This window comes from Cyprinus carpio, chromosome B13 (assembly GCF_018340385.1).
Source record: "Cyprinus carpio isolate SPL01 chromosome B13, ASM1834038v1, whole genome shotgun sequence".
Classification (NCBI taxonomy): domain Eukaryota; kingdom Metazoa; phylum Chordata; class Actinopteri; order Cypriniformes; family Cyprinidae; genus Cyprinus; species Cyprinus carpio.
In genome coordinates, this window is record NC_056609.1 from 25,482,291 (window position 1) to 25,496,995 (window position 14,705).

The 14,705-nt window shown below is 37.4% G+C and overlaps 2 protein-coding genes across 4 annotated transcripts; one reads left to right on the plus strand and one right to left on the minus strand.

Annotated features, from left to right (window-relative positions):
• The first annotated feature begins 46 nt into the window (after nt 1-46).
• polr1b (RNA polymerase I subunit B) lies at nt 47-9,739 on the plus strand. Its single transcript, XM_042737426.1, has 15 exons — nt 47-393; nt 528-695; nt 1,195-1,341; nt 1,435-1,567; nt 1,652-1,788; nt 2,476-2,699; nt 2,871-3,042; nt 3,603-3,771; nt 3,873-4,154; nt 4,680-4,813; nt 4,961-5,131; nt 5,929-6,085; nt 6,172-6,368; nt 6,453-6,703; nt 8,019-9,739. The coding sequence occupies exons 1-15, from the start codon at nt 220-222 to the stop codon at nt 8,899-8,901; spliced, it is 3,399 nt and encodes a 1,132-aa protein (XP_042593360.1). The 5' UTR covers nt 47-219; the 3' UTR covers nt 8,902-9,739.
• On the minus strand, nt 9,300-13,646 carry LOC109084918 (N-acetylneuraminic acid phosphatase). Of its 3 annotated transcripts, XM_042737427.1 has the most exons (5): nt 12,770-13,646; nt 12,585-12,653; nt 12,229-12,269; nt 10,997-11,184; nt 9,300-10,386 (listed from the first exon to the last, which is right to left on the minus strand). In XM_042737427.1, exons 4-5 carry the CDS (start codon nt 11,120-11,122, stop codon nt 9,748-9,750), a joined length of 765 nt encoding a protein of 254 aa, XP_042593361.1. In that variant the 5' UTR covers nt 11,123-11,184; nt 12,229-12,269; nt 12,585-12,653; nt 12,770-13,646; the 3' UTR covers nt 9,300-9,747. The 3 variants fall into 3 exon arrangements, with proteins under 3 accessions (XP_042593361.1, XP_042593362.1, XP_018955109.1); XM_042737428.1 differs by lacking the exon at nt 12,585-12,653; XM_019099564.2 differs by lacking the exons at nt 12,229-12,269; nt 12,585-12,653; nt 12,770-13,646 and having other exon boundaries at nt 10,997-12,156.
• Between the last annotated feature and the right edge of the window lie 1,059 nt (nt 13,647-14,705).

Consider the following 14,705-nt stretch of genomic DNA (forward strand, 5'->3'; position numbering starts at 1 on the left):
TTAATATGATTTTATTTTGCAACTATTTTCATACAGTGAATGTGGATTGTTTTAAATACAGAGCCCCGAATATTTATAAAACTATATTTATGGTTAAAATTCTGGGTTGTAAGTGTATACTATATAGAATGGACAATACTTTTATTTTGAAGTAGTACAGGAAGTCTTGCGCTACTTCCGAGATCCCGTTGACAAACACACACGTGTGTGCCCAGCAGCATGGATCTTAACAAGTGGTGCAATTTAAAGTCCGAACCGAGTTTAAAACATTTGACAGAGGCGGGGTTCGGTGTCCCGAAAGAAAAGCAGCGCGTGCCCGTGCAGGAGCTGGTGAAGGCGCACATTGAGTCTTTTGATCAGGCAGTTACTGATGGATTATGTCGGGTTGTGGAGGTGAGGTGCAGACACACACACGCACACGCACACGCACACGTGTTTATACACATGTAAACTCTCTACAGACACATGACAAATGCATTTATATGCAAGTGCTGGCTAATAAACAAGTAACATATCTCTGTTATCAGGCCATTCTTCCTATGGAGTTCATGTACAAGGGAGACAGAATCAGCCTGTCGTTCGTGGAGGCCATCATTCACACGCCAGCGGTTTCTAAAGGAGGAATCAGCAGTGACCTGCGGGTCTTCCCTGCTGAGTGCAGAGGCAGGCGCTGTACCTACAGAGGAAAGCTAGTGGTAAGTCTGACCATTACATAGAAGTAAACAGTGAAATGCTGATGTATATTGACTGGATTTCTACTATTATGACATGAATATAATAACCATTGTGTGTGTGTATGCACAAGTATGTAGTAAAAAAAACAGGTACACACAAGTATGTACTAAATCCATATTTGTGTATATAATTGCATGTGATGTATGCAAATATGCACACGTGTTTATATGAAATTATATAAGAATTTATTTAATATTTTACTTGCATTAATCTCACAATTCTATAGATTTTGCAAGCTTTTTACTCCAGTTATATAACATCGGTAACAAATCTATTGTTCAAACCATTAAATGTCGAAACCATATTAAGGAATCATAGTAACTAAATGATTAAACATAAATAGTTTTAAAATATGTAATTTTTAAATGGTGTTCGATCACTTCTTGATATCCAGGCTGAGTCCTAAAGCAGAACCGGTTAACAACCATCAGGGTTCTTTTTTTTTTTTTTTTCTCACAGGCAGACGTGAGTTGGTCTATTAATGGCGTTCCCAAAGGAATCATCAAACAGTCTCTGGGTAATGTGCCGATCATGGTCAAATCAAAACTCTGCAACCTTCATGGTCTCTCACCCAAAGAACTCATCGAGCATCATGAAGAAGCTGAGGTAAAGCCGCTCATCACAGAGCTGCGTGTAACACGCCACTAGCATATGATTTTCTCCTGGACAAAATAACACGTAATCTTGCTTTACTGGTAGGAAATGGGCGGCTATTTCATCGTTAACGGTATAGAGAAGGTGATTCGTCTTCTGATCATGCCGAGGAGGAACTATCCCATCGCAGTGTCAAGACCAAAGTTTAAGAGCAGAGGACAGGGCTACACTCAGTACGGTGAGTGCTGCATCTCTTCCAGATTGAATAAATCAATATGATTTCATAAATCTACATATTGACTTGGGTATTAACTGTGTGCAGCTATTTCGATGCGCTGTGTAAGAGGCGAACACACAGCCATTAATATGAATCTTCACTACCTGGACAATGGAACGGTGATGGTGAATTTCATTTACCGAAAGGAGCTGTTCTTTCTTCCCTTGGGCTTTGCACTGAAGGTAAAAGGAAGTTGTTTTCTCTTATAAGCTTCTTAAAAGACATTCTAAAGGTGTTTCTTTTGTGATAATGTACATTATCCTGTGCTACTTTAGTATTATTTATGTACTATTATAAAATGATTCATATTTTAACTAGCTTCTATTTTTAGTTGTAATTTTAGTTTAGTTTGTTATATGCTTTAGACTATATAAGTAAATGTTTTTATTTATATATAGCTGTATAGCTGTGTTTGTTCGGGTCCTAATTGATTAAAAATCAAAGTTTTAGTTCAGATTAATAATAATACTGCTTATTACACAGAAACCTTGCAAATAAATAAATTTACAATCATGATAAATTGATTTGAGTTAGTTATTTGTATTATGTTAGAAGAAGTAGGTGCCCTGGAAACAAGGACAGTTTAGCAGTCATTATACAAAAAATATTTAACCACCTCAGCTGACCAATCAGAATAAAGGTTTTTAGACAGCAGTGTAATATTTAGGCAATTTATGTCTAGTGTACATCTGAAATGTCTTTTATAACCTTTTGTTAATAGTATACCTTGTATAATTTATACAGAAATCACCATTAAAGTAGCTTTGATGCTGGCATGGTGTTGAAAAAAGTGAATGAATAAATAAATATTTAGGCACTGGTGAAATGAAATGTTTCACATTAAAATGTCTTTCCTTTCTTCTGCCAAGGCTCTGGTGGACTTCTCAGATTACCAGATCTACCAGGAGCTGATTAAAGGTCGAGAGGAGAACTCTTTCTATAAAAGCTGTGTCTCAGAAATGCTGCGTATGGTCATGGACCAGGGCTGCATGACTAAAGCCAAGGTGCTTAATTACCTGGGCGAGCGTTTCCGGGTCAAACTCAACCTCCCAGACTGGTTCACTCATGAGCAGTGTGCTCACTTCCTGTTAGAGTAAGTTCAAGGTGTTACTGATCATGATTCAAAAATGTTAATTTTTTTTTATATATGAGATGTGTTGGAGGTAGAGCTTAGAAATATGGCGAAAAAGTAATATTTGATCATCTCCGTTTTTATATAAAAAAATCTCAAATGACTTGACATTTGTATGTGATCTGTTTGCAGTGAATGTCTGTGTATTCACCTGAAGTCAGATGTGGAGAAGTTCTACATGCTGTGTCTGATGACACGGAAGCTCTTCAGCTTTGCCAAGCAGGAGTGTATGGAGGAAAACCCTGACAGTCTGATGTTCCAAGAGGTTCTGACACCAGGCCAGCTCTACCTCATGTTCCTAAAAGTAAGATCAGCGTTATTATTTGTTCACCTGTCTGTTTCTAGCGCAGCCGTGTCAATGCTCGTTTTCATATACACCTCCATTCAGAATTTAGGTTGCAAAAACTTACCAGACCTGCATTTATTTGATCAAAAATACAGTAAAATTTTACAATTTAAAATAACTGTTTTCTGTTTAATACATTTTAAAATGTAACTTATTTCTGTGATGAAAAGCTGAATTTTCTTCATTTGTCTTCAGTGTCACATGATCCTTCAGAAATCCAGAAATTTACTACTCAACTAAATATTTCTTCTTATTATCAATGTTTGAAACATTTGTGCTGCTTGCTATTTTGTGGAAATATGTATTTTTAAACATTATTAGTGTCTCTAACACAACTTTTGAGCAAAGATGAATCCTGACTGGAAAATAAATAAATAAAAATAATACCAACCCCAAATTTTGTGCAGTGTGTATATACTGCTGCAAGTACATCATGTAGAATAGATTAAACAATTTGCTGCTTCAAGATGGCTTTTTTTGTGAAATGATTATCCAAAGCTGTTCTGAATGCTCTTCAGGAGAAAATGGCAGGCTGGTTGGTATCGGTAAAACTGTCCTTGGACAAGAGGAGTCAGAGAGTGGGAGGACTGACTGCAGATAGTATGACCAAACTCTTCAACACGGGGACAGATCTCACCAGAGCCTTTGAGTATCTGTTAGCCACAGGAAACCTGCAGTCCAAGACGGGTATGACACTGGCATTACAGCTAATAGAGTCACAGGACTGAGGTATATTCACAGGCATCGAATGCTTTTATAATAGCTAACATTTGTCTTTTTAACCTCAGGTCTGGGCATGCTGCAGGACACCGGACTGTGTGTCGTAGCAGATAAGCTGAACTTCATCCGTTACCTGTCTCATTTCCGCTGTGTGCACAGAGGAGCTGCATTCGCTAAGATGAGGACCACATCTGTGAGGAAGCTGCTGCCCGAGTCCTGGGGTTTCCTGTGCCCGGTTCACACTCCTGACGGAGAACCGTGCGGTCTTATGAACCACCTGACAGCCCACTGCGAGATTGTGGCCCCAATGCATCCCACAACAACCCTGCCTGCCCTACTCTGCTCTCTGGGTAAATAACATCTCATTCAAGATATTTAATTGTTAAACAAGACCACCAGTTGAATCTAGCAATTGTAAAATGCCTATAATTAAGGCTGCATGATTAATCCAAATGAATCCATAACCACAATATGAATAGTGCAATTATCAAATCACACAAACTGTAATGTAAAAATAATGTCATATATATATATATATGTATATGTGCATCTGGGAATGTAAAATATGGCAAGCTTCTTCCTAAACATGTAATGAGAAGCACTTATAAACCGGCTTTTGGCAACAAAACAGAAGCTCCTGCAGTCAGCTGAAATAAGTTTGATGAATTAATGTTTAAAAATGAATAAATGATGGCTATTTATATTGGTATTGTAATCTTGCGGTTGTGCTATTAAAAACATTTTTCACTCTTTTTTTTTTTTTTTAATGAAATTTACATCATTTAAAACCACGACCACGGTTTTTAATTATGGAAAAAAAATATGCAGTCCTACCTATTAATTGTGTGTTTACTATTAAAACCATTTTTCACCAGGTGTAACTGCGGTAGACGGGAGCCCCGGTCAGCCGTATTCGGACTGTTATCCTGTCATATTGGACGGGGCCATGATTGGCTGGGTGGAAAAAGAAGTGGCACCATCAGTCATCGAATCTCTTCGCAGATTTAAGGTGGGTAACTGTTTTTTTTTTTTTTTTTTTTTTTTTTTTTTCTGTAGTTTAATTATCCTTGATCAACCTCAGAGTTATTTATTTGGATAGTTTTAATATAATAATTATAATAAATAATATAAATCTGAACATTTGTGTCGCCTGCAGGTGCTGGGAGAGAGAAAAATTCCGCCCTGGACTGAGATCGTTTTGGTTCCTCAGACGGGTAAAGCCAGCTTGTACCCAGGCCTCTATCTGTTCACGACACCCTGTCGCATGGTGAGGCCCGTCCGGAACCTCGGCCTGGGCAAACAGGAGCTTATTGGTACCTTTGAACAGGTGAGAAGAGAGAACCTATTTTTTAGAATTAAATTAAATTAAATAATTAATTAGTAGAAAAAATCTGTTGGCTTGACAGAATGCTGTAGAAGATTAAAAAAAAAATCCTATGTACTTCCATTGATCACTTCTGATTGTTTTATATTTTACTGGAGCTTTTAAACTCTGCTTTAGATTCTTACGTCCTAGCAATGACCCCAAATACTTCAGAAATCACACTGAACATTTTAGCAACCTAGCTCTAGAACTAATTCTAAAGCTTTAAGCATGCATTCAAATTTTGCCTTGTCTTAGTTTACCATAGAGCACAACAGATGGGATCCGCAAGTAAAAAGACCATTCATTTTGAACATATGGGAACCTATAAATAGGTAAAGACAGACATACTGTAAACTAGCTTTTGTAAAAGCCGTCAATCTTCATTATTTAAAAAAAAAATTGGCAGCAGAATTCCTGGTGGAAAAACTTCATTACGCATGATTCTGCAAAGATATCCACCAATCAGAGAATCAAGATGAGCAAATCTTGCCAAAAGTCTTTATCACACACTCACTCCCATCATGCACTGCAAATGACATAATAGTCGGTCTCCTACATTTTCAAACTACCGAAATGCATTGAACGAAAAATACAGTGTTTCTGTATACACAGTCAACATCTTTCAGTCAGTATTTTTTTTGATTTGATTGTCATTCACAATGCTTCATGGGATTATATATTTTTCTGTCATTAAAGCCTTTAAATACACAGTTTTGCATTCTGTTTTCTGCACCCTTCGAATGTTTGTTTGTGTTCAGGTGTATCTGAACGTGGGCATCTTCGAGGAAGAGCTGGAGCAGGGAGTGACCACGCATCAAGAGCTGTTTCCTCACAGCATGTTGAGTGTGGTGGCAGAATTCATCCCGTTCTCTGATCACAATCAGAGCCCCAGAAACATGTACCAGTGCCAGATGAGTAAGAACCTCATGTCCTTTGTCCTTTACTGTCTGTCTAAATAAATTCTATCAAAACATGTCAACTAAGACATCATCCTATCATAGGTAAACAGACAATGGGCTTCCCACTGCATTCATACCAGGAACGGTCAGATAATAAACTGTACCGTCTGCAGACCCCTCAGAGTCCTCTGGTCAGACCTGCGATGTACGATCACTACGACATTGATAATTACCCTATTGGCACCAACGCGATAGTGGCTGTCATTTCTTACACTGGCTATGATATGGAAGACGCTATGGTAAGCGTAACTTCCACGATTACGCTTGCTCCGAAACATTCTTTTGCGTATGTTAATATTTAGTGTTTTTTTATTTTTCATCAGATCGTCAATAAGTCTTCATGGGAGCGTGGCTTTGCTCATGGTTCGGTTTATAAGACTGATCTCATAGACCTGTCCGATAAGGTCAAAGGTGATGACAGCATTGTGTTTGGGGTGAAGCCAGGTGACCCCAAAGTAATGGACAGGCTGGATGCAGACGGATTGCCGTTTATCGGCTCCACGCTGACGTATGGAGACCCTTACTACAGCTACATCAATCTCAATACCGGCCAGAGTTATGTAACCTTCTACAAGTAAGACATTATTTTTTTATATTACTATATTGTTAATGTTTAATTAGCTTTTATTTTAATATTTTAAGTTTTCATTCAGTTTGTTATTTCTGGAAGCCCGTTTCCGCCACTAAATAAAAATAAAACAAGGTAATTTCAACTTTTTTTTTATCTCACATTTTTTTTTCTCAGAATTGCAAGTTCATATCTCGCAATTCTGACTTTATAACTCGCAATTCTGAGAAAAAAAAAATTAAGTCAGAATTGCGAGATATGAACTTGCAATTGTGAGGGGAAAAAAAGAAAGTCCGATTGCGAGATATAAACTCGCAATTGCGAGAAAAAAGTCAGAATTGTGAGATTAAAAAGTTGCAATTACCTTGTTTTATTTTTTATTCAGTGGTGGAAACGGGCTTCCATAGTTATTTTACTATGTGCTTTTGTCTTTTTTTGTAAGTTTCTTTTCATTTAATATTTATATATGATTTCAGATTTAGTTAAACTAACAAAAAATAGTTTTATTAGTTTTAGTTAAAAATAACACAGATGTAATGTTATGGAATTAACATTTTAGTTGACAAAATGCAAAATGTACATGTTTATTAAATGCATCAGCATTTAACAATACTAAAATTAGAGAACACTGTTGTAGTACAATACCTTAGTTTTTAGTTGCTCTTAATTATTTTCATCTTATCTTATACTTTTTATCAGTAAGCTTAATTATTTGTAATTTTGTTGTAATTCTGTTATTAACAAAAGTGTATTCAACTTTTTCAATTTTATTTCAATTAACAAAAAATAACAAGTTTTAATAGTTTTGGTTAACAATAATAATCACACCTCTGTGTGATGAATAAGAAACATTTTAGTTGACAAAGTACAAAATGTTTCAGACATTTTACATATTTATTTAAATGCATTAACATTTATAAATAATATACTATTGTAGTACAATTCTTTGTTTTAGTTGCTCATATTTATTACAAAAAGAGTGCATTAACAATTTGCCTCGAGATTGATTAGTGCTGTTCTAATTTTTTGTTCTTAAAAATACTGTATTAAAAAAAAAAAAAAAAAATCTTGACAAGATTAACCCTATTGATTTGGCAAAGTACTGGTCACATTTTGCTAAGTATTTTTTATTTTTTTTTACTTGCAATTAATTATATTATTTATGAATGAAAAATTGAATAATTAAGTATTCTAATTGGAAATGCACTTCATCACCAGGCAACAAGTCGCTTCGTTCTTCTTATAACGGGATTTATTTTTACGTTTAGTGCAGCTGTATTCCTTAGATTTGATTGATTTCTGAAGCTCTGTTTCTCTGCAGGTACCAGGAGAGCTGTATAGTGGACAACATCAAGGTGTGCAGCAATGATACTGGCACTGGCCGCTTCAAGCGCATTTGCATCACAGCCCGTATTCCCAGAAACCCCACCATCGGAGACAAGTTCGCCAGCAGACACGGTCAGAAAGGTATCCTGAGTCGCCTGTGGCCCGCGGAGGACATGCCCTTCACCGAGAGCGGCATGTGCCCGGACATCCTGTTCAATCCGCACGGCTTCCCCTCCAGAATGACCATCGGGATGCTCATCGAGAGCATGGCTGGAAAATCTGCAGCCCTCCACGGCCTGTGTCACGACGCCACGCCGTTCAAGTTCTCAGAGGAGAGCTCTGCGCTCGAGCACTTCGGCGAAATGCTGAAAGCCGCGGGATACAACTACTACGGCACGGAACGCCTCTACTCTGGCATAAGCGGCTTGGAGCTCGAGGCGGACATCTTCATCGGGGTGGTTTACTACCAGCGCTTGCGTCACATGGTCTCCGACAAGTTCCAGGTCAGAACTACGGGAGCGAGAGACAAAGTGACCAATCAGCCGCTGGGAGGGAGGAACATTCAGGGAGGAATCCGCTTCGGAGAGATGGAACGGGACGCGCTGCTGGCTCACGGGACGTCGTTCCTGCTCCACGACCGGCTGTTTAATTGCTCCGATCGTTCTGTGGCGCAGGTTTGCATGGACTGCGGTAGCCTGCTGTCGCCGCTTCTGGAAAAGCCACCTCCTTATTGGTCAAATACACGCCATCGGAAAACCATCTGCTTGCTGTGCAACAAGAGCGACTCTATTGAGACTGTGTCCGTTCCTTATGTGTTTAGATACTTCGTAGCAGAGCTTGCAGCAATGAACATCAAAATCAAATTAGATGTCAAGTAAAATTCTTTGTATCTTTCTTTGCATAGTAAAGGAAAACAAAGTGCCTCAGCATATCATCAAAAAATGGACTGGTGAACAGTGCCACCGTTTTCTACCACTAGCAGGATTCATGTGGACTGTTTAAACTTGGCAAGAACATATAGGATTTATAGGAATTGGAGTCATTAAACAGTTCTTATTTACTTACTCATAATTACTAAAAATACTATTTAGTGAATGGTGAATTTCCATTTCATGCCGACTTTTTTTTCTTTACACACAAAGATCAATAAACAAAAACAGGATGAATAAATGACATCTTAATTTTAGTTGTATTTCTTTTGTAGACGATCCTTTTAAGGTATCAAATTTTTTATTTTTTTTTGGTTAGCAATCATGAAAATACCCAAAGACATACATCACCCATGATTCATTTATTCCACAATTTAAATGATTTTTGAAGTATTGGCAAATATTAACATTTCTGGTAATATTTCGCTTTTAACAATTCCAATAATTTGGTACTTTTAACATCTTAATAATGCAATTATAATCTGAAGATAAGAGACATACAATACAGTTTAATAATGCTTATAATTAGCTGGATAACTAATGTCAATGAACTAAATAAAACTATTAAAAAGGTCATTTGCATAATCAGTTACATGATGTTTTTTCTAATGATCAAGTTACACATTCACTTTGGAGAAAGAATATTTAGTAGGACAGTCGAACATTCAGATTGTCATTCAGTGTCACTTGGCTGGTCATGTGACCTCAAAAGATTAAAGATTAAAACAGTTTTTTCTTAGCTGCTAATATAAGACTTCATCACATTTTTCTTACAAATTTTCTTTAATGTAAACATCAACTCAGTTCAAGCAGAACATCGTTTAGATTCAGTACACTAGGAACAGTGTAGTCTGGAGTCACAGAGCCCTGCGGGAGAGATTTACAGTCACTGTTTATCCACACGGTGGCCCGCACTCTTGCATTAATACCTCCCTGGATGTCTGTGCTGAGAGAATCTCCCACCATGATGCAGTCCTTCGGCCGGACTCCCGCAGACTCGAAGCAATGAGTGAAGATGGAGAGCGCCGGTTTCTGCTCAGGATGATCTCCTCCGACCACCACCAGACTAAAGAGACCCTCACATCTCACCGCTTCGATCTTCTCCCACTGCGTCTGACTATCGCCGTTGGTGAGCAGAAGCAGTTTATAGTTCTTCCGCAGTTCCTCCAGGAGGGATCGAACCTCAGGAGAAAGAGTCAGCACCTGTAATCGTGTGTTCTTCCATGTGTAGTAGCAGCTGTTGGCCAGAGCCGGATCAGGATCGGTGCCCTGCGTCTCCTGCAGGGCTTCATACCAGTGATGGATCCTCACATCATCTATTGTTTTTCCTTCTGATGGGTCGAACGATTCGTGGAGAAGCTTTCGTAAAAAGCGATGACAGATGTCTTGGATGTGGCTTTCCTGTACATGTGTCGACTTCAGCAGCTCACACACCTAAAGAAAGAACACAGTGTAAATCATGAGAGTGTTAAGTGTTGACTAAGTGTCCAAATATTTTTGGAGAACAATATCATAGTATTACCACAGTATGTGTCAAAAAACATGGTAATATCATGGCACTTTGATATAAGGGTATGTCAAAGAATACCATTTCATTGCCATTATATGTGTGCAAAAACCATAGTAATACCATTGTACTCGGATATACACTTCAAAGTACGTTGAAAAAATACCATGGCATGTGTCCAAAAATCATGGTAATACCATAATACTTTGATATACACTTGAAAGTGTGTAAAAGTACCACGGCATGTGTACAAAAAAACATGGTAATAACATGGTACTTTGATATATACTTCAGAGAATGTCAAAAAATACCATGGCATTACCATTATATGTCAAAATCATGGTAATACTATGGTACTTTCAATGTAAGTACAATAATACTATGGCATGCGTCCAAAACCATGGTAATACAATGGTACTTCCATATATGAGTCAAAGTCTGTCAAATAATACCATACCAGCCAAAACTATGGTAATACCACGGTAATGTCAACCGTTCTTTGAAATGTTCAAGTATTTTTCTTATTCATTCATTTACCTTCTCAATGGCAATTCGTCCTGCGCCGGCTGTATCGACCAGCGTGTTATCCAAGTCAAATATAATCGATGAAACTCCTCGACTTTCCATCATATTCCTCATCCACATATGATATGAACAACACATCCACACGCGGAACTCCGGCTACTGACGTCAGGCAGGTGTTGTGACGCGCGTCACATTGCATTCTGGGAGATGTAGTTTCCGAGGAAAGACACGGGGATTTATGACAGGTCTGTACATGACATGAAGTTTTTACATGCCGAGATTTCTAGATCAATCTAAACCTTTCCATTTCTTAATTTTTGGTAAAGTAACTGTAAAATTAAATTAAATTAAATATATAATATTTTTATTAGTCCTGTAATAGTAGGCTAGGCCTCGTGGTAGGTATCTATATATCTATCTATCTATCTATCTATAAATTAAGTTGGTAATTTCATGTGATAGAGATGTATTAGCCCGATTTATTAAAAACAATTAATGTTAAAATCGCAAATGTATTTGAAAAATGTAATTTTAAAAGTAATCTGCACCAACAGTTTAAGCATTTTATATAAAAGCTCAAGAAAAGACCTTTCTAGCAGTACTACAGCAGCACACCTCACTGTAATCAGGTGGACAATCTGAGCGGCAGCTGAAAGCAGGAATACGTGAGAGCTGGCAGCTACGAATCGAGGTTACGTGAAAATCTTAACTCCTATGGTTTGCTCTCAATAAACATGTCCTTTTTAAGGTTCTTATCAGATCGCATGTGCTGGCCTTTGAGAAACTGTGTGAACTTATGGCAAAGGTTTCATCTCATGTTGGTGTACGTGTAAAAAGTACAGTCTTCAGGAAGGCTACCTCCTCATCTTAACAATGTGATGAGTTACTGTAGGCCTACTTGTACAATTATTAATCTAGCCAGGGTAGATACAAATAAAAGAGTTCACAAAGGTGACACAAATGCTCTTTTCCTATTAAAAATTAGCTTAAAATCGAGAAATACTGCTAAATATTTAAATGTGGTCTATTACTTATCTCAGTGTAAATATGAATGTACCTGTTTACAACCAATAAATAGGGCCAATTATTTTTTGTTCACTAGAACATTTAATTCCAAAATGAAAAAGGGTATCGCTCATTATTATAGCCTATTTATAACAATGGCATAATTATATACTGTACATAATTATGTACACATGAGTAATTTACTTAATTTTCAAGGAATGCAAATGAAATGCACTTACAATCATGGCCACATGAGGGCCTCCGGTCATTACTAAGTGCCCTGAAAATCAAACACATCACTGAAACTTCATGGGACATCACGACCAAAGACTGAAATGTTTGGTTCTTATAGTTATTGGAATAAAGTATCTTAACACTAAAACAAAACTCAACGCCTTGTCACCACAACACCTGTATGGCATGCGGCCGTATAGTATCACAGAGAACGAAAGCAGAACCTTTAGGAAATCATTCTGAAACTCGGAAATATTTTACAGAAACTGAGATTTATTTTACTCAACCTCATTGTGCTGTATTTGTGGAACACAAAACACGAGCACGAGGATTCTAAACTAAGCAAACGTCTTATTTTTACCTTAGGAGAGCGGAAGTGGCCAACGGTGTCATTCCGGTGTCATTAGCTTCTAAAGTTAGTTATTTTTATCTGTTAAAAAAAACAGCAAAGCAACTCGTTTCGCTCCTAGGTATTGAAAACTGGCATTTCATATCATTTTGATGTATTTTCATAATTATAAACACTCGCTGAGTGAATAGTTTTACCGTTTACTGCACTTTGTTATTCTTCTGGCAGAGCTGCTAATGAATTGGGAGTTTCGTACTTAGTCTACTTCCACGATGCAAAATAAGGTGGATTTGCAAATTTTAAGGATTACATTTTTTTGTAATAAATCCACCTTTGAGGACAACACGTGCTTCCCAAACCTATCCTGGAGGCCCCCCTGCCCTGCACCTTTTGTATATCTCCCGTATCTAACACAGCTGATTCCACTCATCAGCTCGTTAGTAGAGACTGCAAGAACTAAATTGGGTGTGTCTGATTAGGGAGACATACAAAATATGCAGGGCAGGGGGTCCTCCAGGACAGGTTTGGGAACCACATAGAGGTTGAAAAATGTATAACCCGTAAAGTCAATCAACTGGGAATATGCACAGCGATAAAAAGTTACTGTACCACATTAGCTGTGCTAATTGCACATTGTCACACAATTATAGCCTACTTTCAGAACCACGGAATGTTTACCGAGAGGAGCAAGTTGCAGCCAAACACAGCGCAGAAATTACCCATCATTCCATTTATCAGCATTTTCTTAGTGCAAACTCACCTCATATAACCTTACTGTGGTATTTTTTTTTTCTTCTTCTTCTTTACACTCGGCACGCAAACACCTTAAGGGCTCTTCACTCACCATGAGGAACACTTACAGTTTTCACAGTAAGCTTTTGTGGTTTGATATTTATTTTAAAATGCTGAGATGCATAGAGGGGAAACCGTAGCAGCGCCCCTGGATGCATAAACCACCTTTCTTTACATACAGTGGCCCCAAAAAGTATTTATAAAACCTGAGCCACAAAACATGAATTTCATTGTATTCCATACAAAATTGCAAACCAAAGTTCTGTTTATTTCAGAGTACAGCAAACGTATAGCCTACTTTTTCAACAAACCATCTCACAAAAAAAAAGAAAAAAAAAAAAAGATTTTAGATCATGATGTACTGTTCAGACTGAAGACAAAAAGGTATTCGGAAACTTTCTGGTTGTGAAACAGTTACCTTATTAATCAGTGTTACTCAGCATATGACTTCATACATCCATTAAAATAACTTCAAATGTCAAAATAGCTCATAAAGGTGAAGCTAGTTCAGAGAAAACAGTTTAATTCTACCACTTTTATTATTAATTTATTATTATTATAGATTATTATTATAATCTGTATTTAAAACATGCATGTATTATGACAAAAAAAAGGGCTGTGCAAGCAGATCTGTTATCTGTTGATGATTACTGTGCAGCTTGCATGTAGAGGAAGACATTGAGAGCAGTTAGCGTATCCAGAGGAAGTGTCATGTGTTGTTACTTTAAGGATTAAAATGACACTTGAGATGACACTTCTCACTCCCTCTCTGTCGGATCTCTCATTATGTAACCTTGCGTGCACTTGTACCTGGCCCAGCGCCAAACGTTGACACGCAAAAATGTGTGACTGCATTCTGCTCTCATTCTAAGCACGATCAGAAATTGGAGCATTTCTCACGCATGCAGATTCTGCTCATAGCACGGATGCCAGTCTCTGTTCGAACAATTCCTGTTCATGTAACGTTCCTTCCAAAAACACATTCTGTAAACAGAAGTTTCAGGGAGTGGAAGTGTGAGAGAGTTAGAGAGTGTGCTGATGCCTACCAAAACAAACACTGCAGCAATCACAGCAACAAATCTCAGGTCACAGATTTAGACTCCATTTAAAATTCCTTCTGATGTATGCATATAATGATAAAAGCAATGACAGAAATTTGAATAAGAATTTTAAAAAAAATTAAGCAACTTCAATTACTTTAAACAGCAGTTATGTGCAATGTTATTTTGACTAAGAATTGCATTCCATAATTTTATTAATTAATTATTTTGGATTTAATTATTAGACATTTCCGAAACAAATATCAGAAAAATGTTATTTGATTATGCAATTTAAACTACT

Excerpts from the sequence above, each read along its gene's own strand:
- polr1b (XM_042737426.1), top strand. The coding sequence starts at position 220 with ATGGATCTTAACAAGTGGTGCAATTTAAAGTCCGAACCGAGTTTAAAA. Across the intron at positions 2,700-2,870 it reads TGTGCTCACTTCCTGTTAGA|TGAATGTCTGTGTATTCACC; the intron begins GTAAGTTCAAGG and ends ATCTGTTTGCAG. Across the intron at positions 6,704-8,018 it reads AGTTATGTAACCTTCTACAA|GTACCAGGAGAGCTGTATAG; the intron begins GTAAGACATTAT and ends GTTTCTCTGCAG.
- LOC109084918 (XM_042737428.1), bottom strand. The coding sequence starts at position 11,122 with ATGTGTTGTTCATATCATATGTGGATGAGGAATATGATGGAAAGTCGA. Across the intron at positions 10,387-10,996 it reads GACGAATTGCCATTGAGAAG|GTGTGTGAGCTGCTGAAGTC; the intron begins GTAAATGAATGA and ends TTCTTTCTTTAG.